This window comes from Dipodomys merriami, unplaced genomic scaffold (genome assembly GCF_024711535.1).
Source record: "Dipodomys merriami isolate MVZ:Mamm:240054 unplaced genomic scaffold, mDipMer1.0.p SCAF_44, whole genome shotgun sequence".
In the NCBI taxonomy this organism is placed as follows: domain Eukaryota; kingdom Metazoa; phylum Chordata; class Mammalia; order Rodentia; family Heteromyidae; genus Dipodomys; species Dipodomys merriami.
Window position 1 is genome coordinate 6,293,441 of NW_027206002.1, and position 27,881 is coordinate 6,321,321.

Consider the following 27,881-nt stretch of genomic DNA (forward strand, 5'->3'; position numbering starts at 1 on the left):
ACCAGATGTTGCTTTCGTTCTGATGGGAAGTGCCATGTTTGTTCCCTGTCAGTCAAGAAATTCAAGTTTTGCTTTTTAGCTACATCTCAACAGCATTGTGCTGGGTATAAAAGTGGATCCAAAACTGCCCTGGCAGTGAAAATATGGCATATGGTAAGCATAAGATGGATGAGCTCTATTAACCATCTTTAAGGAACAGATGAAGATTTAGTGGAGGAAGAAAATGGAAGCTCAGAAATGGACTTCCCTCACACTTGCCAAGCAGTTTTCAGTAACAAGGCTTCACAACTGACGTAAAGTATACAGATCATGGAGGGACAAGTATACTGATCTGTGGCAATTTCCCAACATCAACTCATTTAGTGCTTTGTAGATATTTTCCCAAATCTGGTGGCCCTCAGACTGTTCTAAAAATGGCTCTGTAAATGTGTGCTTGCCAAAAGACTGTATTACAAAGTAAGGCTTTTGTTCTATGTTTGTAAATGAAGTTTGTAAATGAAGGTTTTCAAGACAGGTGCTGACCCAAATCTGGAAGAACTCCTCCCTTTGGGGAAGTGCTCCAGTCACATACACACATGAAGAGCGTTTCAGAATAACATCAGAACATGTGCACCTGTAAGTGGATGCAACATGAGCTCACAAAAGCTAACAGAATGCAGTGCAATTCTGGAAGTGTTAGGCCAAAGTCAACTTCTGCATGTGATATGAAAAATACTCTCACATGAGCAACACTCATTGTTCTTATTTCTGTCCTCCACAAGGAACACATCCAACAAGAAGAATTTTGTCTGTGTTTATTTAATTATAATAGAAATACAACAGTGTGTACCAATGGAAACGGTATTCAAGAATGATGGTAACAATGTTCAGTAACAGAAATGACTAACTGGAGTGGGAGGAGTTTCCCAGGTGTCATTAAAACACATTTGCAACATATAATTGGTTATTAGTGGAAATTAAATGGAGTAACTGAGTCCCAGTTCACTTACAAAAGTTATCAAAATACTTTCAAATGTTACATTAAAACTGACAGAATTCACAAATAGTAGATAAACACTAAAACAAAGTATTTCAGAAAAAATAAAAAGTATCCTGAGATCAAATGGAAATCACACTTTTCAGAGCAGGGACATACTCTCTTCCTCCTCACAGGCTGCCGGGCAGGCTTTCCTATCATGCATATTCCACGATAAAGGAATGAATAACGCACGCTGGTGCAAAATACAGCCATGAAAAAAAAGGCTTTGGACAAATTCCTCTGATGGAACAGCAGGCCTCCCTTTTCACTAATGAAAACGTTAGAGAGCTGTGACTTGCATTTGGTTTTGACTCCTCGGATAACGGCTGGACACGGAGCAAGGCATTCTGGGCTGTTACACCAACTGACCCAGTCTATGGTTTAAGAAATGTTTATTTTCCGCGCTATTGGTTTTCAAGTTATAAATTCCGGAGCACTTTTTCTTCTTCCTCCTCGTCGCTGTCAGTCACGTTGACTTGCTGGATGCTGGAGGGGGTGGAGGTGGGGGCTGTGAAGACGTTCTCCAGGGCCCCCATGTCCAGCGGGGGCATGGGGCTCAAGTAGCCGTCCCCGCAGTGGCTGTGACTGTTATAGTATGGGGGCCCGTCCATGTTCTCACAGCCCCTAGAATCTTCGCTGTGGGCGCGTTCGTCTGGGTAGTCTCTAAAAGGATAGTCTCTATTTAAAGCTGAAAACATAGCCTCGTGTTTTTGGTACCTGTCTTCATAGTAACCGAGGCATTCTGGCATTGAACTTGGAAAATTTCCATAGCCAAAGGGAGGCCGACTATAAGGGCACGTGCTGTGACAGAAAGACATAAACAAGGGATTAGAACAGATCCTGCCACAGGGTGCCCTGTGTGGGGACTGAGTAGGTGGCGCATTCTCTTTGGGGCCTAGAGAATCCCCCAGGTCTTTCCTGTAACTAGCTCCGGCTCCCACTCCCTGACTTGTCCCCATCCAAGGCTTATAGCCAAGAAGGCTGAAGTAATCACAGCATCCACCATCCCTCATCTCTCCGCTTCTGCCTCTTACCCAGCAGGGACCTTAAGAGAGAAAATGGCTTAACCTGTCCTTCCTCTTAGGATACCTCACACCAGACCTGCCCTGAGCTATGCAAAGAAATGAACAGTAAACTCCACCATGACAATTGCTCTCACTGCTATTACAAGGAAGCCTACTAGGACAGGGGGTGAAATCAAGGGTTGTAGGATTTTAAAGGATATTAAATGACAATAATAAAATTAATAATAGAGAGTACTCTTACTATCAGAAGATCTAGAACTGATATTGTACTACAGTTGAAAAGATCTTTTTTCTGCCATCAATTTTTAGAGGGCAGATGTTTAGAAAAGGTTTTCTTGCATTTTATCAACTGAGGAATGTTTTGTTGGTCATGGGGCTTGAACTTTTGGCCTGAATGAAGTCCCTCAGCTCTTCAGCTCAAGGCCAGCACTCTACCACTTGAGCCACAGCATCACTTTCAGTTTTCTGGTGATTTATTGGAGATAGAGTCTCATGGACTTTCCTGTCTGGACTGGCTTTGAACTGCGATCATCAGCTCTCAGCCTCCTGAGTAGCTAGGATTGCAGGCATGAGTTGTGTGGGGTTTTTTTTTTTTGACACGATGTATTTAACCTAGAAGGTATGCATGTTATTTCATGCATTTTCTACATTTTTCTTTATGTTTATAATTGCTTTGTAAAATTAGATCCAAGCTGAGTTGAAGGAAGGGTAGAGAGAAGGAGGTAGAGAGGATTGGAATAAAGACCTCACTTTTTATTATACCATGTCTGAAGGTGTTTTTTTTTAAAATTGTGAAAATACTGTACAGAGGGGTTACAATTACATGAGCAAGGTAATGAGTACATTTCTTATCAAGCATTGTTGCCTCCTCCTTTGTTTCCCCTTCCCATCCCTTCCCATCTCCCTGCCCCCCCCCGTCCCCTCTCGCCGAAGGTGTTTCTAATACTAAACAAAATACTAGGCATGTGCACTCATCCTAGAAAAGGGAGAATGAGAAACTCATGTTTTGTTTAAAGGCTAGTGATTTCTCTTCTTCAAAAGTGCAGAACATAAACTGTGACAAGAGGTGTGGAGAAGTGTACGCAGGAATTGGGCTCACGGATGCCATCTAGTGACGGATAACACAAAGTATAGCAAAACATGCTATACTTTGAGGAGTGCTTGAGAGAAAAATCAGCAAGGGGTCAACTGTAAAAAGCATGGAGAATTGGAAATCAGCCTAGAGAGCCAACAGTCACAGCTCAAGTCACCCGAGCTTGTCCCTACAGGGTACCAAGAGAAGGTACCCTTTGGGTCTCATCACTCAGAAGTAGCTGCCAGCACCATGAGCCCAACCCATGCACAATGCCCTCCCCACCCCCAGAGCCTTGCTGTTCCACAAGCTCACCATTGCTGCGGCCTCCAACCCCAGCACCACTGCCATTCATCCCCAGGACCCTGGGAAGGTCCGACCCCTGTGGGTCCACATTTGTGGCTGAGTGTGCCACAGGACCAGGAGGTTCCTCTTCCCTTCTTCCTTAGAGAGCCAGGAAGCTCTCCATCACATATTCTGCTTTAGGAATTCTGGTTGCCCGTGTTTGCCCCAGGGACCTTCACAATCCAAACCTGTAAGATGTGTCGGCTGCCCAGGCGCTGCTGAGCTCAGCTCAGTGCCTGGAGGACACAAGGACATACTTTTCACAGTCCGCATTCTTTGTAGGTAAGTCCCACTTACTCCAGGGGCAGATGCAATCTATGGGAAGACACTCATAGGCACTGCTAATGTCAATCAAAGTCAATGAAATCAGTGACTACACTATGGACCTTACCTATAACCAAAGCCAAACAATCTACTAGGCTGATCTGCATCTTATTCTAAAGGAAAAGCTATAAAAACCTATAAAAGCTGTAAAAATGAGAAGAGGGCAGTGTCATACTAAATGTACAGATGGCACTTGTGGGAACAGGGGACATGAACGGAAGCAGGATTAGGCCTGAGGGAAACACAGCCCCACCAATGGCTCTCAAGATGCTTGACAATCATACGCTGAGCACTCTCAAGATGAAAGCAAATGCAGACTGTGCAAAGGACTATGAAAAACAATTTAGGATGTGAATGAGATATGCAGCAAAGAGCTAGAAATCACAAAGAAAACAATAAAAAATTATTGAAGCTAAAAACTACCATCAATGAAAAACAAGAGAGAGTTTCCACAACCAACTAGAATGAGAAGACATAATTTCTGAACTTGAGAATAGGTATTTTAAATAAACCCTTTCACACAAAGGGGGAAGAAAGAAGGGAGGGGGAAAAAAGACAGGTGGGGAATGAGAGAGTGAGTCAAAGCTAGATTTCACTCAGGTCTCTTATATTCATTTATGTAACTCATTCATTTATTAAAAGCTAATTGAGCTGTGGACCAGTGGCTTAAGCCTTTAATTGTAGCTTCTTGGGAGGATAAGATATGAAGACTGAGGACAGGAAAGAGTGAGACTCTTATCTCCACTTAACCACCAAAAAGTTGGAGGTGGGGAGGTATGACTCAAGGGGTAGAGCACCAGCCTTGAGTAAAAAACTAAGAGAGAGCACTCAGGCCCTAAGTTCAAGCCCCAATACACACACAAAATAAGGGAGCAAGCAAATAAAACAGATAGAACACTAACAGTACACTAAATGTGAATACTAGGATGCAGACTCCCTCCTCCTCTCTCCGTCCCTCCCCTCCCGTGCCAAACCAGGGGCTTAAACGCAAGCCTGGATGCAGTCTCATAGCTCTTTCTGTCAAGGCTAGCATTTTACCATTGAAACCACCAGTTCCACTTCTGGTTTCTTTGGTAGTTAACTGGAAAGTCTCACGGATTTTCCCGAGCATCTAGGATCACAGGCCTCTTAAGTGGCAGGAGTTTCCAAACTGATGGCCAAAATAAAATACAGTGTTGTGAACTCATCTGTGGCTGACCCTCATCTGTGATCTCCCAATGGATCCCTACCTTTGGAGGAACTGGGATTTACAGGCGTGAGCCACCCACCATTCTTGGCCACTTTATGTGATTTCATGTCTGCTACATATACTGAGCAGAGAAAGGTCAACAGCACGCATGTCCTTTCTGTAAATCTACTACTGACTGGTCCCTGCGGCTTCATGCTACCCACGGCATTTCTTCCTTACTCCAAACAACTCTTTTCAGTGTGAATACATAACATTTCTCACATCATCCTCTTCCCAAACAATTATTCTATAGTATTGATTTTAAAATCAATCAAAGCCAGTGAAGAAATATTACAGCAATACTTTTTTTTTATAATAACATGATCACTTTTTTTTGTTGGTCATAGGGCTTGAAGTCAGAGCCTGGGTGCCACTGAGCTTTTTTGCGCTCAAGGCTAGTACTCTACCACTTTGTACCAGGCTCTACCTCTGGTTTTCTGATGGTTTATTAGAAATAAGTCTCATGGACTTTCCTGCTTGGGCTGGCTTTGAACCTAAATCTTCATATCTCAGCCTCCTGCATAGCTGGGATTACAGGTGTGAGCCACCAGCGCTGGGCTTACATGATTACTTTTACAGGTACTCTTTGTTTTGTTGTTGGAATCCCAATTACTTTAGGGGGTCATTTAATTTCAGCCTTGAATAATGTATTTCCACAATGAGCAGAATCAAGATAATCTACAGAATTGTAAAAAAAAATCACTGCAAGCTATTTTTCAGATAAAAGATAAATATCCAGGATATATATAAAGAACTTCAAAAATTAACACCAGAAGAACAAATGATCCAATTAATAAATGGCCAAATGAACAGATAATTCTCAAAAGCACACATGGCAAATCAACGTATAAAGAATTGTTGTATATCCTTAGTCATAAAGGAAAAGCACATCAAAACTACGCTAGGAGCCAGGCGCAGGTGGCTCATGCCTGTAATCCTCACTACTCAGGAGGCTGAGATCTGAGGTTCATAGTTCAAAGCCAGCCCAAGCAGGTGAGAATCTTTTTTTTTTTTTTTATTTGTGAACATACTGTACAGAGGGGTTACAATTACATGGGCAGGATAATGCGTACATTTCTTACCAAGCATTGCAGCCTCCTCCTTTTGTTTACCCTTCACATCCCTTCCCAGCCTCCCCCTAACCCCCCCCCCCAGCAGGTGAGAATCTTATCTCCGATAAACCACTCAGAAAACCACAAGTGGCACTGTGGCTCAAGTGGTAGAGCACTAGCCTTGAGCTGAAGAGCTGAGGGACAGGGCCCAGGCCCAGAGTTCAAGCCCCATGACCGACAAAAACTAAAACCAAAACCACAAACAAAAAACCTACACTATATTCCCCAAACAGAATTGTAAACATCAAGAACACAAACAATATGAATGCTGGTAAGAATGCAGTGGGGGGGAGGGAAGGAACCCTTATATACTCTTGGTGGGAATGTAAATTAGTACAGCTATGATGGAAGTCAGTATGGAGGTACCTCAAGAAAATAAAAGTATAATAGCCATAGGGTCTAGTGATACTATTCCTATACATATATCTGAAGGGATTTAAATGAGCATAAAAATATATACCTGCCAGATGTTGGTGGCTCATGCCTATGATTCTAGCTTCTCAAGAGACTAAGATTAGGAGGATCACAGTTCCCAGCCAGCCCAGGCAGTAAAATCCATGAGAACCCATCTCTAATTAACCAGAAAATGCCAGATTGAACATATGGTTGAGGTGGCAGAGGACCAGCTGTGAGCAAGCAAGCCAAGCAAGAGCTCCAAGTTCAAGCCCTAGTTCCCACACAAAACCTAAAAACAACAAACTCATACACTAATACTTATGGTAGCACTATTTTTAACAGCCAAGTATGGAATGATGTGTATGTGTCCATTCACATCTGAATGGATGAAGAATGGTGTATAACTCTGTCAAAAGGAAACTAGAGACCATCATGTGACATGAAATACACCAGAATGATAAAGTGTTCCATCATTTCTCATACGTGGAATTTAGACCTCAAAAATGAATGACAGATGTGCGAAACAGAGACTCTCTGCAGGACTAGCGGAAGGGTAGGAGTGAGGTGAGGGCGTGAATCTGATAAAATGCTTTATACACTTGTAGGAAAACAAAACAGTGAATCCCATTATTTACAAATGAGTTAAGGTGGGAGAAAGGGTGGATGAGAAAATACAAGGGGCAAATCTGCTCAATGGACGCTGTTTGCTTGTATGAAAATACCATCACTAGCATTTGCTAACACAGAAAAATGCTTTTCTGGCAGGGAAGGTGGCTCAGTGATAGAGCGCTTGCCTTGCACGTCTGAGGCCCTGGGTTCAATTCCTCAGCACCACATAAGCAAAAAAGAAAAAAGCGGGAAGTGGCGCTGTGGCTCAAGTGGTGGAGTGCTAGCCTTGAGCTGAAGAGCTGAGGGACAGTGCCCAAGCCCAGAGTTCAGGTCCCACGACCGGACCCCTCCCCCCCCAAAATGCTTTTAATTTCAACCCTAGCACCATTCTCTAAGTATGTATGCATACATCTTGTAACCTACTTTTGGTAACAGTACATTTTTTTTATTTTCTGAAGAATATTTTTCTTTTGCCAAGTTTTGTGAAGACAGCCTCAGTGAATATAAAATGCTTTGGTCAGTCATCGCTCCTTTGACTACAGATTCGGACTCCATGTCTCTGTGCAGGCCAGCAGCTGGGGTTTTGCATTGCCTTGTGCATAAGGATTCATTTTTCCCTGGCTCCTTCCAAGATTCCTTTGATTTCTGCTCTCAGAACTTCACTGTGATGTGTTTAGCAGTGGATCTCTCTGCATTTGTCCTAGAGTTCATTAGCTTCCTGAGTATGTTATATTCTCAACAAGATTGGGAGTTTTCAGCTATTTTTTTCTTCAAATGTTTTGTTCCCCTTTCTTTTTTCTTTCTGGTACTTCTGTTCCATATTTGTTGGTGTGTTTATTTGTGGTTCTGTTTATGAAGTGGTTCTGAAGCTCTGTTTATTTTTCATTTTTTTCTCTCTGTACCTTAGGTTGTATATAAGCATTTGTGATATTAATTAACATTTTTCTCTAAGAATCTCTACTCTTTGCACATTTAATACAATTTCACTTTAGTTATCATTCAACTCCAGAATTTCTTTTTTTTTTTTTTTTTTTGTCGGTCATGGGGCTTGAACTCTAGGCCTGGGCACTGTCCCTCAGCTCTTCAGCTCAAGGCGAGCGCTCTACCACTTGAGCTACAGCGCCACTTCCAGTTTTCTGGTGGTTTATTGGAGATAGGAGTCTCACGGTCTTTCCTGCCGGGGCTGGCTTTGAACCGCGATCCTCAGATCTCAGCCTCCTGAGTAGCTAGGATTACAGGCGTGAGCCACCAGCGCCCGGCTCTATTTGTTTTTTATAATTTATATGACATGATTAATATTCTCTGAAGAATCACCATCATCATCGCCTTTTTTTTGTCTTTAAATGACTTCCTTTAGGTGTTTGAAAGTATTTATAACAGCTGTCAACTTTGTCACATTCCAAACAGGGCCCAAATCACAAGCAGTTTCTGTTGCCTGCTTCTTTAGAGAGAGGCTCTCACCATACAGCTCAGGCTAGTCTGGTACTTGCTACATAACCCAGGCTGGCCTCAAATAGTAATCTTCCTGACTCTGGCTCCCAACTTCTGGGATTATAGGTGCTCACTACTACATCAGCCTTTTGGTGTGTTTTGCCTTTGAATGGATCACATTTTCCTGTATCATAATCTTTCACTGTGTATTTTTGGACACTCTGGATAACAATCCCTCCTCTCTCTAGGCTTGCTTCATGAATTTTGTCTTTCTTGGAGCACTGTCCTGCATTGCCCAATATTCAGGATCTTGTTAAACACTGTTAGTGGGTTGTTTTGTTTTTAGATTTCTTATGAAGTTGAGTGGTGAATCCAGTCATTAGCACTATACTTTGGCTGGAAATCTTTTTTTTTAATGATTTAAAATATGTATGATTTTGTTTTTCAAGGAAGAGGGGGATATGCATTTGTTTACAAGGAACATGATATTCCGACATTTGAAGAAGGGAAGAGTGGAAAGAGGGCAAGTCCTCACTCTCATTAGACCTCTCCAACACCTGCCTCCCTTCTTGTCATGGTCTCATAAAGAACATTCAGGAAGAGATATTTCATCACATATGAACTGATCTGGAGTAACCAGTTTCATATTTACACACTGCTTCTCAAAAGCATTATTTGAATTTGGGTCTTTTTCATTCTTTTTACCCAATTAACCTTTTTCTAATGCAAATGGCTGATTTTTAGTTTCTTTCCAATTTTCAATTGTGTCAAATCTAGTATGTTTTTGGTTTTGGTTTTTTGCCAGCCCTGGAGCTTGAACTCAGGGCCTGGGCACTGACTGTCCTGAGCTCCTTTTGCTCAAGGCTAGTGCTCTACCACTTGAGCCACAGTGCCATTTCTGACTTTTTCTGTTTATATGGTACTGAGGAATTAAACCCAGGGCCTCATGCATGCGAGGCAAGCACTCTACTACTAAGCCACCTTCCCAGCCCTTTACTCTACATTTTCTACACAGGGGAAAATGGTCTACTCACCAAAAAAAAAAAAAAAAAAATGTATAAAATACGATACACAAAATCAATAAACATACATAAAAGAATTATACCTATATCTCAAATGTCTATTAAGTGTATTTTATCTTTCATCCATAGTAGATTTTACTGAAATACACTATTATTACCTTGGGAAAATCATCATCAGACACATATAGGTAAAAGACAGGAACAATTGTAAAGTATTACAAGTTTACATTTATAAAACAAGCTGGGCACCAGTGGCTCACACCTGTAATCCTAGCTACTCAGGAGGCTAAAATGAGGACTGAGGTTTGAAGTCAGCCCCAGCAGGAAAGTCCACAAGACCCTTATCTCCAACAAACTACTCAATAAACAAACAAACAAAAAAGCCAGAACTGGCTCTGTGGCTCAAGTGGTAGAGTGCTCACCTTGAGCAAAAGAAGCTGAAGGATAGCACCCAGGCTCAAATTTCATGCCCCAGGTCTGGCAAAAATAAATAAATAAATAAATAAATAAATAACTGATCTTCCATTCTGAAAAACTCCATGTAATATTTATATATTTACTACTGCCTGATATTATTAAATAAAATAAATTTTAATAAGAATAATACAATTTATGTATAATATGTTTCAATAACGACAATTAGAAAGAAGAGGATCAAGGAGAAAAAGATAGTTTTTGTATTCTAAGAATTTACTTTCAAAAGTTTCCTTATAAAATGTTTTTAAGCCGGGCGCTGGTGGCTCATGCCTGTAATCCTAGCAACTCAGGAGGCTGAGATCTGAGGATCACGGTTCAAAGCCAGCCTGGGCAGGAAAGTCCGTGGTTTATCTCCAATAAAGCACTAGAAAACCAGAAGTGGAACTGTGGCTCAAGCGGTAGAGTGCTAGCCTTGAGCTGAAGAGTGCAGGGACAGCACCCAGGCCCAGAGTTCAAGCCCCACGACTGACAAAAGTTTTTAATATATCTGATACTAAAACTCTGTAAGATGAGTAAGGACAGATTTCCTATTATTTAATCTACTTAATACAAAACGAACCATCATCTACACCTAGTTTATTTGCCTATATGAGTTTTCCGTTCAAAAGTATACATTTTCCACATGATTCTCTGCTAGTAACCAAACACAGTCAAATAAAGAGTAGTCATTACACTAAGAAGTATTACTGAGGATCTATAGATGCACACACAACCCCCTCCCCAAGAATTCTACATCAGACAAAAAACTATTCTCCTTATTAGCTTTTAGCACTGCCATTTTATCTAACTTTGACAAAGCTGTTCAACATCTAATAAATATATGTGCAAAAGTAGGGAAGTATTGTGCTGAAGCCACTGGACAGCTATGAGAAATACATGTAAAATGCCTAATTCTCAAGACAGAAAATAAAATACAACAAAAAAACAATAATTAGCATAAGGTTGCAGCGCATAGTATTTCTAGGCCTTTCACAGCCATTTTCTCTTTTTTATTCAGTAAAATTCTCCACAGCTTCCTGTATCATATAAAATTACACAACAAATAAAATTGCTGCAGTTTACAGACCGCAGGGGTCTAATGAAAGCCAACTGTTACCAAATCTATTTTACTACGTCTGCATGCAATACTCTTCCAGAGCTACAAAATATTTTATAGAATTATCCCAAAGTCCTAGAAAATCTTGGATCTTGGCAGATAGCAGTAAGAAAAAGATGATCAACCTCTGGGTTTAGAAGTCTCTTAATTCCTAAAAGCTGCTAAACATAAAAATGGTGTACATAAAATACAAAAGAGACTAAGATTGCAAAATCTCTGCTCTCCCATTCTAATACTCCACTTCACTTTCTTCCAGTCCCAAGTTTAATTCTTGAAAGAGCAATCCCATTATGAATTGAACCAACAAACTTTATCAAGAGTTGTTTCCTTATAGGAGTGGGTATACCAGGTAGGGAGCAGCTTTATCTTCTGAAGAGCAATGTATGATTGCCGCTAAACATTTAATACTCTAATCTCATTGGATCCCATCTTTCCTGTGAGGTTAACAGCAAGTGAAAGGGGCAGGCTATTACTACTCTATCAGATTACTTCCAACGTGAGTAAGTTCTATTACTCCAAAGTGGTATTAGAATACGCTTTCCCAAGACATTTCCCTATGAAAATCAATTCTTGTATTGGTAATGTACATAAAGATTTTTGTTGTTGTTGTTGGTCATGGGGCTTAAACTCTGGGCCTGAATACTGTCCTTCAGCTCTTCAGCTCAAGCCTAGTGCTCTATCACTTGAGCACCACTTCCGGTTTTCTGGTGGTTTACTGGAGATAAGAGTCTCCTGGACTTTCCTGCCCCAGGCTAGCTTTGAATCTCAATCCTCAGATCTCAGCCTCCTGAGTAGCTAGGATTACAGGTATGAGCCACTGGCACCTGGCTATATAGTGATTTTCTTTCCTTTTTCTTTCTTTTTTTTGGGGGGGGGCAGTCTTGGGGCTAGCACTGCCCCTGAGCTTCTTTTGCTCAAGGCTAGCGCTCTATTACATGAGCCACAGCGCCACTTCTGGCTTTTTCTGTGTATGTGGTACTGAGGAATTGAACCCAGGGCTTCAAGCATGCTAGGCAAGCACTCTACCACTAAGTCACATTCCCGGCCCGGATTTTCTAGCTTTGCACAAACAGTTCTAAAAAGAAGTACAATTTTGAACGGCTCACTTTACCTTGTTATAGACGGAGGTTTGTGGCCCACAAACCAGAACTGCCATCAGACAGGAGCTTATTACAAATGCAGAATGTCGACGGTACCCTGGCATGGAATACTACCATACCCCCAGCCTAATGAAGGGGGGTCTGTACTTTACTGAGATGTCTCATAACTTAAGTACACAATGAAGTATAAGAAGCACCCCAGTTTTACATAAGGAGATTTGACTCTACGATCCTCCACGCCCCCCTGCACCAATCCATGTTAACTGCCTGGCTCCCAGTCAAATGTCTAACTTATGTTCCATATAGAACTGAGAAACTCTTCTTTTTAGTGAGTGAGAGAGAGTGAGTGGGGAGGGGAGTAAAAACTCATTAGCTCTATGTTCATTTACCTTGATGGGAAGTAGTGAGGTCCAGGTAGGAAATAAGGGTGGTGGAAGGAGAACCGTGGTGGTGTTCCGAACAGCGTGGCTGGATGGCCGAGGGGAGCGGGCTGGTAGACATGGGTATGTGGGATGGAAGGTGCCTGGGGAATTGGAGCGCTTCTAGGACAAGTGGCAACGCTGGAATACTCCTTGGGAGGCTGGATGGTCGAGGTTGCAAATCTGGCATGGGCGGTACTAGCACTTGTCGGAATCCTGCTGGTGGTGTCCAGAGACACAGGAGTGGGCCTCTTGATGGAGTGATTGGCTCCAGAAGGCAGCCGATGAGTGTCAGTTTGGGAAGGCCCAGCAAAGCGCTGGGGTGGGAGTGCTGGGCGGAGTGGCAGACTCGGAGCCTGGACAGCCACCTGGGCAGTACTGGAGACGTTGGGCTGGAAAAGTGTGATGGGGCTTGGGCGCTGGACTGCAGGTGTGGGCAGCTGGATGGCAGGTGGGGTTTCACCTTTAGAAATAAAAAGAACATAGGTCAGCCACCAGTAGGATCACTTCATGCTTTTCACTTTCCAGTCAAAGTAAATGCACTGCTCAACGAGAACCTCTCAGGAACCACCTACCTAATGTTTCCATATCAGTCGTATTTCCTTTGTGTTATTTCGTTTTGTGTAGATGTGTATGTGTGTGTGTGCCTGCACACACCCACCAATACTTGAGCTTGAACTCAGAGCCTTAAGCTCTTGTGTGAATTTTTCTCTCAAGGCTGGTGCTCTTAACAGCTGAACCACACCTTCACTTCTAGCTTTTTGTTAGTTGGCTGGAGATGAAGAGTCCCTTGGATTTATTGCCCTGGTTAGCAATGAACTTTGATTCTCAGATCTTGGTCTCCAGGGTAGCTATGATTACAGGCATGAGCATGAGCTACTGGTGCTAGCCTTGTTCTTTTTTTGTTGTCAGTCATGGGGCTTGAACTCTGGGCCTGGGCGCTGTCCCTCAGCTCTTCAGCTCAAGGCTAGCACTCTACCACTTGAGCTACAGCGCTACTTCTGGTTTTGAGTGTTTATTGGAGATAAGAGTTTCACGGAGGGGTTGAGAAGGTGGCTCAGTGGTAGAGTGCTTGCCTTGCATGCATGAGGCCCTGGGTTCGATTCCTCAGCACTACATAAACAAAAAGAAAAAAAAGCCGGAGGTGGCGCTGTAGCTCAAGTGGTAGAGCGCTAGCCTTGAGCTGAAGAGCTGAGGGACAGCGCCCAGCCCCGAGTACAGGCCCCATGACCGGACCCCAAAAAAAAAAAAAAAGAGTTTCACAGACTTTCCTGCCTGGGCTGGCTTTGAAGTACTCTCAGCCTCCTGAGTAGGTAGGATTACAGGCGTGAGCCATGGGCGCCCGGCTTTTTTTTTTTTTTTCTCTCCCAATGAGACTCTAATTACCTTGAAAAGAGGAAAAGAGAGACTTTTTTCTGGGTTGTTCACAACTGTACCAGGGCTGTGCAAAACCATGGATCAAGTTTCAGTTACTAAAGGAAGGGCACACCATTTATCCAACTCTCCAATGAATAGTTTTCCATCAGGAGGAGTGGAACTGAGGCAGGGGATGATAATCAAGCATGCACTTAATTCATTAAACCCTAATATGTGCCAAGATCGGAAATTATATACAAAGAGAGTTCAGGGTGCTGAATGTCAAAATTCAGGTTAAAATTGAAAATAGTCAACTCTGATGAAGTGTGGTGATGGTAAAGACTTGATAAAAAGGCCAGAGCCCTAATTAGTCAAACTGTGGATAAGATCTGGAAAGCAGTGAGTCTGTGAAACAGTTCACCTTCTAGCACACAGCTAGATTATAATTCCCAACCTTCCTTGCGGTTAGAGGGGCCATGAGACTAAAGGCCCACAAATACAAGCAGAAGTAATGGCCACCATGTCTCCCATGGGCCTATGGGTACCATGATCTTCAGATGCTGCTCATGAAAGATGACAGTGCTACGAGTCAGAGGTAGCCTGGGCCCATGAATTATCTTTGGGAACAGAGCTATATTTACCTATCAGAAATTCTCATTTGGGATTCTATTTTAGAGCTTATTACAGCAGCTAGAATTGCCTAGTGGTTCCATGAAGAAAGGAATAGAACTGAAGTTCAAAAAGACAAAAGAAACCAGACTACAGAGCTTTAAGTAATTCCTGCATATCTCAACCCCCCACCTCCCAGAGGAAGAAATCACCGCATGTGCTGCAGCAGGGACAGCCCCATCAGACTTCTGTTGAGTCACTGAGATGAACAGTAGAGTGGGAAATGGCAGAAACTGAACACAGACCAGGATGTTTCCTATGAAGGTGATAAGGAAAGGAGAAGAGCACGTGAAAGGTGAGGAGGAACAGAGACTGATGAGAAATGGGAGGAGTAGCTTGGCCACTGATAAGAAAAGGGGAACCCACCAGACGCAGTTTTGTACTGGGCCACATGATTTTCACTTCCCTGAGTCAAGAAAACATACATAAAGGGGCTGGGAAGGTGGCCCAGTGGTAGAGTGCTTGCCTTGCATGCATGAGGCCCTGGGTTCGATTCCTCAGCACCACATAAGCAAAGAGCCAGAAGTGGCGCTGTGGCTCAAGTGGTAGAGTGCTAGCCTTGAGCTCAAGGGCTGAGGGACAGCGCCCAGGCCCGGAGTTCAAGCCCCACAACCGGACCCAAAAAAGAAAACATACATAAAGAACTGTGTCACTGAAGCAAATGCATTTTTTGAAGCCAGATTTGATTTTATATGGATATCATGTTTTGCTGGAACATATCATAAAACTTAAGGAAATAAACTAACCTATTTTCTGAACTATAATAGTACCAATATTATAGAAATTTGTTTTCTTTTGTTCTGTTTATGAAGTAGTGGCTAAACTAAAATGGCTACAGCCCCAAATTTAAATAGTAGCAAACATTTTAAAATTTAAAATTTAGAGGAAATGTATGAATTCTGAAGAGTAAAAGGGGCTGGTTTTCACTGAGTAAAGATGAAATAAGGAAAACCAATTTGGGATTAAGAAATAAAATGTAGAGAATAACCAGAACATTAAAAATGTGCTAAATGATTCTGAAAACCCAGGCTAAAATAATTCTATAGCTTCAATAAAAGTTGGCAAGCTTTTAATTGAATTTGAATTCTCATATCAATCAGACTGTTGGCATCACTGGCAATGAGATATGTGTTAACACAAGCTAAAGAGAATCTTGGATGATTACGCTAGAAGCATTTTCAGAACCTAAGGACAGTTTGGAACTGGCATTAAGTGTGAAACACAGAGTAAATAATGGACTAGACATAAACGCAATACTACACAAGAAAGTTATTACAGATTCTGTCAAGCAAACAGTAAAACTAGTTATATGTGTGTCTTTTTTGTTTTTTTACAACTTCTTCATGGAGTCTTCGGTATCAAAAGACCATAAAAACATCTTTACATTTTATCTCCAGCACACACTGGCCTATAATCGTAATGTGTTACACAGTAGAGGGGACAGGCACGAAGACACTGGACACAGACTACCTCACTGAAGCAGTTGAACACTTAATACATTCCAGTTTTCAAAGACAGTGTAGGTCAATAATGAGATCCAGCATGCTGGTACAGCGATCTGCTACAGGGCAAATGACTGCTAAGTAGAACAGTCACAGCAAAACAAAAATAAGTTTGATTGAAAGTAAAATAATAATAATAAAAATAATAATAATAATAAAAATAAAAAAAATAAAAATAATAATAATAAATTTAAAAAAAGAAAGTAAAATAATAGAGAAAGAGTGCTAAAAAAAAAAAATTCAGGAGCCGGGTGCTGGTGGCTCACCCCTGTAAGCTGAGATGTAAGGATTGCTGTTCAAAGCCAGCGTGTGCAGCAAAGTCCGTGAGACTCTTATCTCCAATAAAGCACTCAGAAAACTGGAAGTGGTGTTGTGGCGCAAGTTGTAGAGTACTAGCTTTGAGCTGAAGAGTTGAGGGACAGCGCCCACGCCCAGAGTTCAAGCCCCAGGACCGACAAAAACAAAAAAAACAGGAATTCAATGTGTGAAATATTATGCAGTATAATCACATCATCTCTGATGTGCATTCCATCCCAATGAGAAAAAAGTCCACCCTGAGGCACTTCCACTTTTGGAAAAGAAATACTAGCTAGGGTAAAAAGGCTGATTAGGCTGTCCCTCAAGGCTAGCGCTCTACCACTTGAGCCACAGTGCCACTTCCGGTTTTCTGATGGTTTATTGGAAATAAGAGTCTCATGGACTTTCCTACCCAGGCTGGCTATGAACCGTGATCCTCAAGATCTCAAACTCTTGAATAGCTAGGATGACAGACGTTGAGTCACGGGTGCCTGGCTCCAAATTTTTTTTTTTTTGGGGGGGGGGTCCGGTCGTGGGGCCTGAACCCTGGGCCTGGGCGCTGTCCCTCAGCTCTTGAGCTCAAGGCTAGCGCTCTACCACTTGAGCCACAGCACCACTTCTGGCTTTTTCTTTTTGCTTATGTGGTGCTGAGGAATCGAACCCAGGGCCTCATGCATGCAAGGCAAGCACTCTACCACTGAGCCACCTTCCCAGCCCCCCCAATTTTTTTTTAATTAAAGAGAAGTGGTTATTTTATATGATGACAAAAACAAAGAAAAAAATAAAGTCTCCAAATCAGAAAGGTGTTATGTCTATCAAAATCTTGCCCAAATGTACAAAACAAATGAGCCCACGTGTTGTAAATTAGTGCAAACAAAAAGTTGGCAGCCAAACCTGAGACTACAAAATCCACACTAAATGACTTTTAAAATACTTTATCAGAAAGAAGACAGCTCCAAGTGTTTAGTTGAACACTTATGAAGGCAACTGAAAAGAAAAACTCCTTCTAAAGGACTTGAGACGATTCCTACACCTCAATTCGTTTTCGTAGTTTAAGTATGTTAGATCAACTACGATATAATGGAAAGCTCTCAGGGTGTTGTTTTTAGCCAAATGGAAAACAAAGAATTAAAAATTAGATCTTCGGTAGCATTCACCTAAAAACTGTAGAGAAACTCATAGGTAAAACTGAGAAATACTGGATAAAGCTAATCCAAATGGCTGCTATGGGAGGGGTGGTTTGTGAGTGAGTGTCACTTCTAGCTACTGGAAGTGACCCTTGGCATTGTTGAGTTTTATTTTTCACACTTGCACAGCTGGTCAAATCTAGGCAGTATTGTACTAATGCACAAAGCTTGCTAAAAATAGAATAAATTATATATTTTTTGCAATACTTTAGGAATGTTTTGTGGATTTTTTTTTTTGCCGCCGATTGTGGGGCCTGAACTCTGGGCCTGGGCGCTGTCCCTCAGCTCCTCAGCTCAAGGCTAGCGCTCTACCACTTGCGCCACAGCACCACTTCCGGCTTTTTTTTTCTGCTTATGTGGTGCTGAGGAATCAAACCCTGGCCTCATGTATACAAGGCAAGTGCTCTACCACTGAGCCACTTCCCAGCCCTATGTGTGTTCTTTTAAAAGGCCAACAAAAAAAGTCAATGTCTTTGGTTACTGTTGTGAAGTTTTGAAACTTCTTGTAAGTATGCCTACCCTACTTAAAATATAATGTAATTGTGCAAGAACGAATGTTAGAAGACAAACTTCCAGTTACCTATCTTTGTTTAGAAAGCCATAGGATTAAGAGCACTAATGAAGGATGTTAATGAAGGTTAATGCAGACAGCCTGATTGCGAGCAGAGAACAAGGCAACAACACTTGGCTTGTTGTAACTTTTGCTTGAACCTATGTAAGGGATAACATTTTTTTAAAAATGCCTTTTTCAGGGTCCCAAGAATTAACTAAACGTCCCCCAATTTTGTGTCTGTACCTGTTTATCTGAGCTGTTCTCCCTTGCAGTTCCTTTGCTATCACTTCATTTGCAGGAGTACAGATATCTTGTGTGGCATGTAAACTTACTATCTTAAAGGAAACAGCTCCAAACTCAGAAAACCATCTTGCTCCTCCTCCTCCTCTGCTCCAGGGATAAAGTGGTAACTTCTCTGCAACTCCTCCCCAGACAAAAACTGAGCTAACTGTCAACAAAGCTATACTTCAACTTGCAACTGTTTTAACTCTGCAGCTCTTTCTCATCCCAGCCCCCAATTCTCTCTACTGAACACGAAGACGGCTGAAGATGTACTGACGTGCTGTCTTCCCACAGCTGCCATGCAATGAATCTCCTTTCTCTGCCTTCACCATCTCTATTTGGCATATGAGAATGAGTGGCCAGACCGAACTTCAGACTCCTGGATGTTGGGTCTGGGTTTTAAATCCTGATGGCATGTAGATATCTTGAAAGTGCCTTTGTTGCTAAAGTTGATGCATTTAAAGGAAACACTAAAAATGCATAATATAGGATATTAAAAGTCAATAAGTCAATTTCTAAGGTATCTAAACCTCTCTACTCATAAGGGAAGCTTTATTAACTGGAAGAAGGGAATAGAAGAAATGAGAGAAATTTTAGGCAAATTTGTCTTAAGTAGTTATAAGGTAAGTGGTAGGAATAGTATTGAATGCTAGTGCTCTCCTAAGAGATGGTTAAACTAGGTTCTACAAATCAGCGAGGGACATGATGTTCTCAATGTAAGATTGATATTCTCAAGATATGATGTTCTCAATGTCAGATTCCTATAATCAACAGAAAGGCTGTGAAGAACTAAAACAAATAGATAATACAATACATGGAACAAGCATTGGTTAAAAATGAGTTTCTTCCTGAGGGGTTGGAGGGAAGGTGGAGAACGATGAAAGGGGCAGCATTCGTGTCAAGCTGCATTGTACTTACATGCTGATTTGTGGACTGGTAATCCCTTTATGGACCACTTAAAGATAGCATGATGTAATTTAAATTGTTGTAAAAAATGAGTCACTTCCATTGCTTTTCTGGAACATTGAAGGAAGAGCCTTGGACAGATCAATATCATCACCAAGCTCCAGAGCAGGATGGCCCATACCCAATTAGCAAGGCATTCATTCTTTCATGCTGAGCATCAAAAGACACTCCCATTTCCTATTGAATTACCTCAGCCATTTCCTACAGCATCTGACTAATCTAGGGACTCATCCTGACCCACTTAAAAGGGCTCAGTTTTCACACGTGGATAAGTAAACTTGATATCTGCTGAAATTTTTTTCCTCCTCCTATTTAATGTTTTCACTTTCTTCTGGACTTTGCCCTCTTAATTTTGTTGTTCTAAATTCTGAGTCGAACAGAAACCAAATTTCAAGTCAATAGGGAAGATTTTTTTAAATATATAGATACAGGTACTTAAAAATAGTAATCTAAATAAAACTAACTCACCAACTGGATGAGGGATGGTGTTCTGTAAGCTGGGAATTACCACAGAATAGGTAGGTGACCGATAAGGATAAATTGTTGTAGGATTTGTTGAGATAATATTCTGTGTGGTACCAGAAAATACGTTAGAAACGCTTAGAGGGAAGCGTTTTCGCTTCCCTGGACGAGGCTGATAAACCCAACCTATAGGAAAAGATAGACTTTTTAATAAAAACATAGACTTCTTAGCCTTTTCATACTAGATATGTCTTACTAAAACTGCAAAACACTTCAAGGATTTTAATAAGTTATTGTCTATATTTTTGGCTTTAGGATACCATTTCTGTGAATGGCTCCTCCAGTCTGCATTTTAGCCTATCTGTCTGTATGTCATCTATCTATCTAGTTTCTAATTAGTTGTCAACTTCATAACCTTTAATTCAAAAGAAGGCTAAATGCCTTATACATTCAGGGGCATACAGTGAATCTGCAGTAGGGTCTACATCAAACACATTGCTACCAAACCCTTTCCTGTACTTATAAAAACTATGCCCAAAAATACATTATTCATCTCCTCCTGTTTCCTCACTTTCTTTAAGATACAATTGTCTATTTCTTACAGTGAAATAATCACTAATAATCAGTCACTTTTTTTTTCTAGTACAGGAAGTTATTGGCTTTTACAATCTCCAAAACCATAAACAACTCAATTTCCTCCCAAAGTCCAAATGGTAGAGTTAGGGTTATATTACTATAGAATCAGAAGAATCAGAGCTTCCCTGTATTGTTTACCTCTGATCCTCCCTCCTAAAACCTGCTTGTGTTCCAGAAAAATACAAGGTTGTTTCTTCACTCCTAGTTATGTTAGTCATACCGCCTTTTTCCCAAGCTTAAGCTCAGTGTCTTTACCTGGGAAGATATCAGACTCATTTCAAACTCTGTAGGTTAATCAGAAGGCAAGACTATGTTCTGATAACCACACAGTATTAAAATGCATGGTAATCCATTTTACCACGATGGTAATCTCTGTGCTCTATCTTAAAGCGTGTTCTTTAATGTTTTCTGATTGCTATGATTTTCTTATGTCCAGTATATTTTTCAAATATACCTTTTACCTTAGAATTGTGAAGATTTACCTTCATTTTTTTTTTCTTTTAGTCGGTTGTAGGGCTTGAACTCTGGGCCTGGGCGCTGTCCCTTAGCTCTTCAGCTCAAGGCGAGCACTCTACCACTTGAGCTACAGTGCCAATTCCGGTTTTCTGGAGATAAGAGTCTCAAGGACTTTCTTGCCCAGGCTGGCTTTGAACCATGATCCTCAGATCTCAGCCTCCTGAGTAGCTAGGATTACAGGTGCCCAGCTCCTCCATTCCATTTCTATCGTCCATTAATTTTAAGATCAATCCATCGATCTTAAAAGTAGCTTTTAGTGAGTTTCTTTATGCTATTTTATACCAATACCATGTATTTTGATATTATTTGCCCTCCATCTCAAAACTTGAGAACAGATTGTCCCTGATTTAGATTGGCTGGGATGAGACCACATATTCTTCAAATTGGTTCTTTTTTAAGGAAACGTGTCCCCCATTACTCACTGTAACATATCATTACTACAAGGTTAGCCATTATTCTTTCTTATACATATCCAATTAGGAACAAAAACTCTATCCTTTTGTCTTCCACTCTCAACCCAACAATCTTTACCAAAATACATTGAAAGGAAATTAGGAAGGGGCTTTGTTCATTTTGCCGGATTACCAGGAAATTCCTCTCTGTGCTTTTCTTTAATTTTTTGCGCTTCGTCATAATAAGGTTTCTTTTGTTCTTCACTAAGTTTGTTCCACTCTAACCCAAGCTGGACACTGATTTCTGCATTGTTGGCGGCTGGGTTAGCTTTGGCTAGTGCTGGCCGGTGGATTCTTGCCCAAACCATGAATGCATTCATGGGTCGCTTCACATGACCATTTCTGTCCTTACTGAAGGGAGTATCTGGTATTCCTACATGACAAAAATTAAGAGACTACATTAATGTCACACACACACACTATTTCTAAAGACAAGTGTACCTTTATCTATACTTATGTATTAAGTACCTAAAAGCACTAAAAGTACTTCAATATAGTGAAAGTACTGCCAATTTCCCAGGATTCCTTATAACTCCTGAACCGCAGCTTAGAATGACTCCTAAAGGAAATATTGCTGAAGATTGAGGAATAATGTGAATACCTCTATAAGTGTTGAACATTTAGTTTATTTTCTATACTAAACACAGTTCATCATGGAGCCATTTATGACTATAAACTAAGCTCTAAACAGGTGTTAGGCAAATGCTTGAAGAAACTCCTTTACATGCTGTTGTATTAATTTTATTTTGCTAAGAAGGTGAAAGTCCCACCAAAGCTAGTCACCAACACCAGTTCCATGTCCTGAGGGGAAAATAAATGACTTTTTGAGAGCTATGGAGCTAGTTGAAATGATCAGGAAGGAAACTGGCTAAATTCACACCTCTCTGCAGTTCATAAAAAATACAGTCTATGTCAGGTGCTAGTGGCTTATCCCCATAATCCTAGCTATTCAAGAGGCTGATATCCAAAGCCAGATTGGGGAGAAAAGTTCAAGGAAAAGAAATTGAATTGGAGGTATGGCTCAAGTGATAGAGTACTAGATGAGTAAGGAAAAGTCAAGCAAGTATAAGGCCTTGATTTCAAATTCTGGTACCAGAAAAAATGTATATAGCCTGTAAACTTCTAATATTGCTTCTCTTTATTTTATCATTATTGGATACATAAAAATTTAAAACATGAAGCTGTTATACCAAATATAAAGAAATCTTTTCTATTATTTCTTTTTACAAAGTCTAAAAACTTCTGAAAATTAAAAGCTAGGCAGAAGGGTGAGCAAAGAGTACTAAACAAAGAAGGGGGTGAGGGGCTGGGAAGATAGCTCAGAGGTAGAGTGCATGCCTTGCAAGCATGAGGCCCTGGGTTCGATTCCTCAGCACCACATAAACAGAAAAAGCTGGAAGTGGTGCTGTGGCTCCAGTGGTAGAGCGCTAGCCTTGAGCTGAAGAGCTGAGGGACAGCGCCCAGACCCAGAGTTCAGGCCCCATGGCCGGCAAAAAAAAAAAAAAAAGAAAAACAAAGAAGGGGGTGAGTCGGATGAGTATGGTCAAAGCAGTTTGTGTGCATGGATTAAATTAAAATAATAAAACTTAAAATTGCTTTAAGAATTGGGGAGTGGTAAGGGAGGATGGAGTAAGATGAACTGGGATTTATTTATACATGTGTGGAAATCTCACAATGACACAATCCCTCTCCCCTTGTACAACAATATATGCTATTAAAAAAATCCATAGGGGCTGGGAAGGTGGCTCAGTGGTAGAGCGCTTGCCTTGCATGCATGAGGCCCTGGGTTCGATTCCTCAGCACCACATAAGCAAAAAGAAAAAAGCTGGAAGTGGCGCTGTGGCTCAAGTGGTAGAGCACTAGCCTTGAGCTGAAGAGCTGAGGGACAGCACCCAGGCCCAGAGTTCAGGCCCCACAACCGGACCCAAAAAAAAAAAAATCCATAAAGAAAATACATACAAGCCAGGAGCTAGCAGCTCATGCTCATAATCCTAGCTACTCAGGAGGCTGAGATGTGAGGATTGAGGGCTATCCATCCTGGGCACATAAAACCAGCCCAGACAGGTAAGTCCCTGAGACTTTTACCTCCAACTAACCGTCCAACAGTCAGAAGTAGAGCTGTGGCTCAAGTGGTAGAGCAACAGCCTTGAGCAAAAAAAGCTCAGGGACAGTGCCCAGACCTTGAGTTCAGTCCTAAGGACTAGCCAGGAAAGAAATTTTAAAAAGACACATGAACATATGAACTGAAGATTAATGTAATCTTCCAAGGCTTTTGTTAGCATAATGAACTAATTTTTAAAGAGTCTGTTGTGCATTTGGAAACGCTGGAAACAAATCATTTGTAGTAGTTATCATTTTGTTAGCTAAAGTCATTTAAGCAAAAACAATTCTAGCTTATTCTACAGTATTTTCATTTTTAATATTAGTGTTAGATTTTGGAAAAAATTTATACTGAATCATGTGTTCTTTTCTCCTAGCAAATTGTTTACTAGTCATTTGAAAAGATATCCTCTACAATCAGCATAAACTTTCCTGTTAAATCCTAACTTTTTTAAATGAAACAAAAGTTTCTTACATTTCTTGACATATATCAAGCTGCTATAATTGGGTATTTTAAGTATTCACAACTTGTAAACTGAGGGTTTTGTACCAACTATAGCAAGAATATTTCTATTTTCATGTAAAAATTTATAAAACTATTAGCTTTCATAAATTGACATGAACTGAAACCCCTCTGTATGTGAAAAAAAAAATTGTGCTGTTCCTGGGGCTTGAACTCAGATCTTAGGCACCATCCCTGAGCTTTTGTGTTCAAGGCTAGCACTCCACCACTTGATCCACAGTTCTATTTTCAGATTGTTTTGGTGCTTCATTGGAAATGAGAGTCTCATGGACTTTCCTGTCCTGTTGGTTTTACACTGATCCTCAAATCTCAGCCTCCTGAGTAGCTAGGATTTACAGGTTCGAACCACTGGCACCCCACCAAAGAAAATATAAACATTTTATTTTAATTAAAAAGATTTTTTAAGCTACCAAATCTCAGCTAGGCACTGGTGGCTCCTGCCTGTAATCCTAGCTACAGTGGAGGCTGAGATCTGAGGATCACTGTTCAAAGCCAGGCCAGAGAGGAAAGTATGTGACACTCTTCAGCTAAGACAAGAGAACCGGGGAAGGGGTAAGCAAATGCAGTCATTATAGTCAAAGTATGGTATGTAAAAACTGAACTGGGTAACCTGAGGGTAGGATGGGGAAAAATGATGGAAGAAGCCTCATGGATCTTCGAAGATGCACTGTACTCATAACCTGACCACTCTACGGCCCTGTAACCTTTGTGCAAACTACTGCCCGATGAAAACTACAAATGCAAAATGCTACTAAATCCCACTGCTTGGTGGTCCTGGTGGGGATCCTGGGAGGCGTCTGGCTGGCAGGGGTACCAAGTCCGCTGGACCAAGTGATTGGACCCCCAGAAGTGGTTGGCTGGATCGAATCACCCCAGCTCCGCGGGGCCTACTTCCGGCTCTCAACTGCGATGTGGACAAAGTGGAGCACCGCGGGGTGTGTGTGCATGTGTGTGTGTGTGTGTGTGTGTGGAAAGCGTGAGCGCCCCTGCCCGGCGCCCGGTACCTGCGTCCGAGGGAAGCACGGTGAGCGGGACGTCTTTGGTTTCAATTTTCACCGACGGCTCCAGCAGGGACTGCATTTTAATGGGCACCGGTGTGAGGGGGACTTTGGTCAGACGGATCAGCTCTGAAGGCGGAGGTCCCTGAAACTGGATGCGGGCCCCGGGGGGGACGGTGTGGAGAGTCAGAGGGAGCCTGAGGTCTTGCTGGTGCGGCCCGAAGGCGCTGGGGGGCTGTGCCAGGATGACCTCCTTGCCGCCGTGGATCAGGCCATTGGCCAAGGCCTCCGGGCCCAGCCTGAAGTCCTCGTGGAGCCGGTCGGGCTCCTCGGTTTTGATGAGGCCCTCTCCGATGGCCACCAGGGCTCGGCCTTCCCCGCCTTTCGCATCCCTCAGGACCTCCTCCACCTCCAGCTTGGCCTTCTTCTCCTCTCCGCGGCGGCCGTCGAGCGCCAGCCCGGCGTTGTCCATTCTGGCGGCCCTGACCGCTCTAGCTCCCGTCTCGATGACCCTCCGGGGTCCCAGCGACACCGCCAGGTCCATGCCGCCGGGCCCCGGCTCGGGTTTCTCGGCCTTGACCTGCAGCGCCCGGGGCGGCCCGGGGCGGGACTCCGGCCTGCAGGGAGCGCCGTCGGGGAGGGGCGGCGGCGGCGGCGGCGGGGGAGGAGGCGGCGGCGGGGGAGGGGGGGGAGGAGGTGGCGGCGGCAACAGCAGCAGCTCGGGCCCGAACTGCAGCAACCGCGCCTGCGCAGACGGGGCCACCAGGCCGTCGTCCGGGACCGGAGACAAGAGCGGCCCCGACGGCAGCAGCAGCACCTGTTCCGGCTTCATCTGCAGCAGCCGCCGGGTCACGGGCTGGACGCCCGACGTCGGGCCTTCCCCGCCCGACGAGGCCACCGTCGTCATGGCGGCCGTGCACGGGGCAGGTGGCGACGACGACGGAGGCTCGGCGGCCGCCGCCGTGTGAAAACAGGTGCCCTCGACCGGCGGCGGGGGCGGACCGGGGCGCCGCGGGGCGGCCCGCGACGGTTGGCGTGGCCGAGGCGGCGGCTCGGACCGGACCCTCTCCATGGAGGGGGAGGGGGGCGCCCCGGCCCGGTCCCGGCCGGATTATGAGCTCAGCCGTTCGTTGGCGGCCTTTTCTCCCCCTCCCCCTTTCGGTTAAGACCCTTCCAAGCCCTTTATTACCCAGAACCCTACGCGGTTCAAAAGACGCCGCCTTCCGTCTCCACCCTTGCCCAATCAGGAGCGGCTGGAGACCCCCGGCCTGCCAATCACAGGCGCGTTCATGGGCTGCTCCCGCCTCCCGGCTCCCGCGCCTCGAGTTACCACCCTCGAATTGGTCGCCACAACCCGGGCCCCGCAGCACGTGCGGCCCATTTTCCTCCCTCCGACTCTCGCTCTCTTCCGGAGTTCTCTTCCACTCGTCGTCCTTGGTTACCTCTCCCGCCCCCCCCCACCGGAGCGCTGACAATGGCGTTGCCCAGGAAACGGGGCGGTGGGCCATCCAGGATGAACCCAAGGGGCGTCCCAGGCCGGCCGGACGACGTCAGCCCCCCGCGGCCTCCGGGTCCCTGCACCCGAAGCCTGTGCCTCTCTGAATGGATCGGCCGTATTCCAATAAAACTTTATTTACAAATCGAGAGCTGTCAGGTGTGAATTATGAGTCATCACTCGCGGACTCCTACGTGCATTGATTGGTATTCCGACGCCAGGTGAATCTGCATTCCTGGAAGTGAAAACGACCCCGGGCATCATGCCTTCATGCTGTCACTCCCTGGACCCAGGGTGCTGTTTTAAGCTCCTGATTCATGAAAGCTGTTGGGCAGTAGTTTTAAAACTAGAAAGTTTCTTCTAGTTTTTGAAAGAGTTCAGGTTGATACTAATTCCTTTTTTAAAAAGGGGGTGGGAGGGGGCAGGCTTGGCCTAAAAAGTCATCTAGGCTGGACTTATGTTTAAAAATAAATAAATGCGATCGATTTCATATTTTAGTATTTCTTCTTGAGTCACTTTGGTCATTTCTGTCCATGAGCTTACTTTTCATAATTGTAATTATTTTACTTTCTATAGTGTTCGGAATGTGTCCATTTGTATTCTTAATTTTGTTCATGTCTGTCATCTTTTTTTCCCTTGGTTATTTTGCTAGTTGTTTTTGCTGTTTTCTTTCCTCTCTTTTTTTTTTTGCCAGTCCTGTGGCTTGAACTCAAGATGTAGGCACTGGCGTGTTCAAGGCCAGTACTCAACCTCTTGTGCCACAGATCCACTTCTGACATTTTTGATACTTAGTTGGTGATAAGCATCTTAAAGCCTTTTCTGCCCAGGCTGGCTTTGAACTGTCATCATCAGATCTCAAGCTCCTGAGTAGCTAGGATTATGGGCATGAGCCATCTGCTTCCCCTTTTTCTTTTTGGTAGCGTTTCATGTAGCACAGGGTGGACTTGTGATCCTCTGGAGTCAGCCTTCTGAGTGCTGGGATTACATGCATGTACCACTATACCTAGATCATTGTTTTCTTTTTCTTTTTTTAAATTATCTTTAGCAGTTATACAAAGGAGTCTCAATTAAACATGTCATTTTGAGAACAAGAGTCATCAGTATTTCTGTCAGGACTTTTTAACCACAATAAAAAAAATTGCTATTGAAAATCTCAGTTTCCCTCCGTATTACTGTATCTACTTTGCATTCATTTTGTTGTATGTTGTGGCTT

At 43.0% G+C, this 27,881-nt stretch overlaps 1 protein-coding gene across 1 annotated transcript; it reads right to left on the reverse strand.

Annotated features, from left to right (window-relative positions):
• Nucleotides 1–777: 777 nt before the first annotated feature.
• Nucleotides 778–26,587, reverse strand: Sox30 (SRY-box transcription factor 30). The gene is made up of 5 exons (XM_069993912.1): nucleotides 25,180–26,587; nucleotides 21,686–21,925; nucleotides 19,955–20,134; nucleotides 12,645–13,137; nucleotides 778–1,819 (listed from the first exon to the last, which is right to left on the reverse strand). The coding sequence occupies exons 1-5, from the start codon at nucleotides 26,243–26,245 to the stop codon at nucleotides 1,438–1,440; spliced, it is 2,361 nt and encodes a 786-aa protein (XP_069850013.1). The 5' UTR covers nucleotides 26,246–26,587; the 3' UTR covers nucleotides 778–1,437.
• Between the last annotated feature and the right edge of the window lie 1,294 nt (nucleotides 26,588–27,881).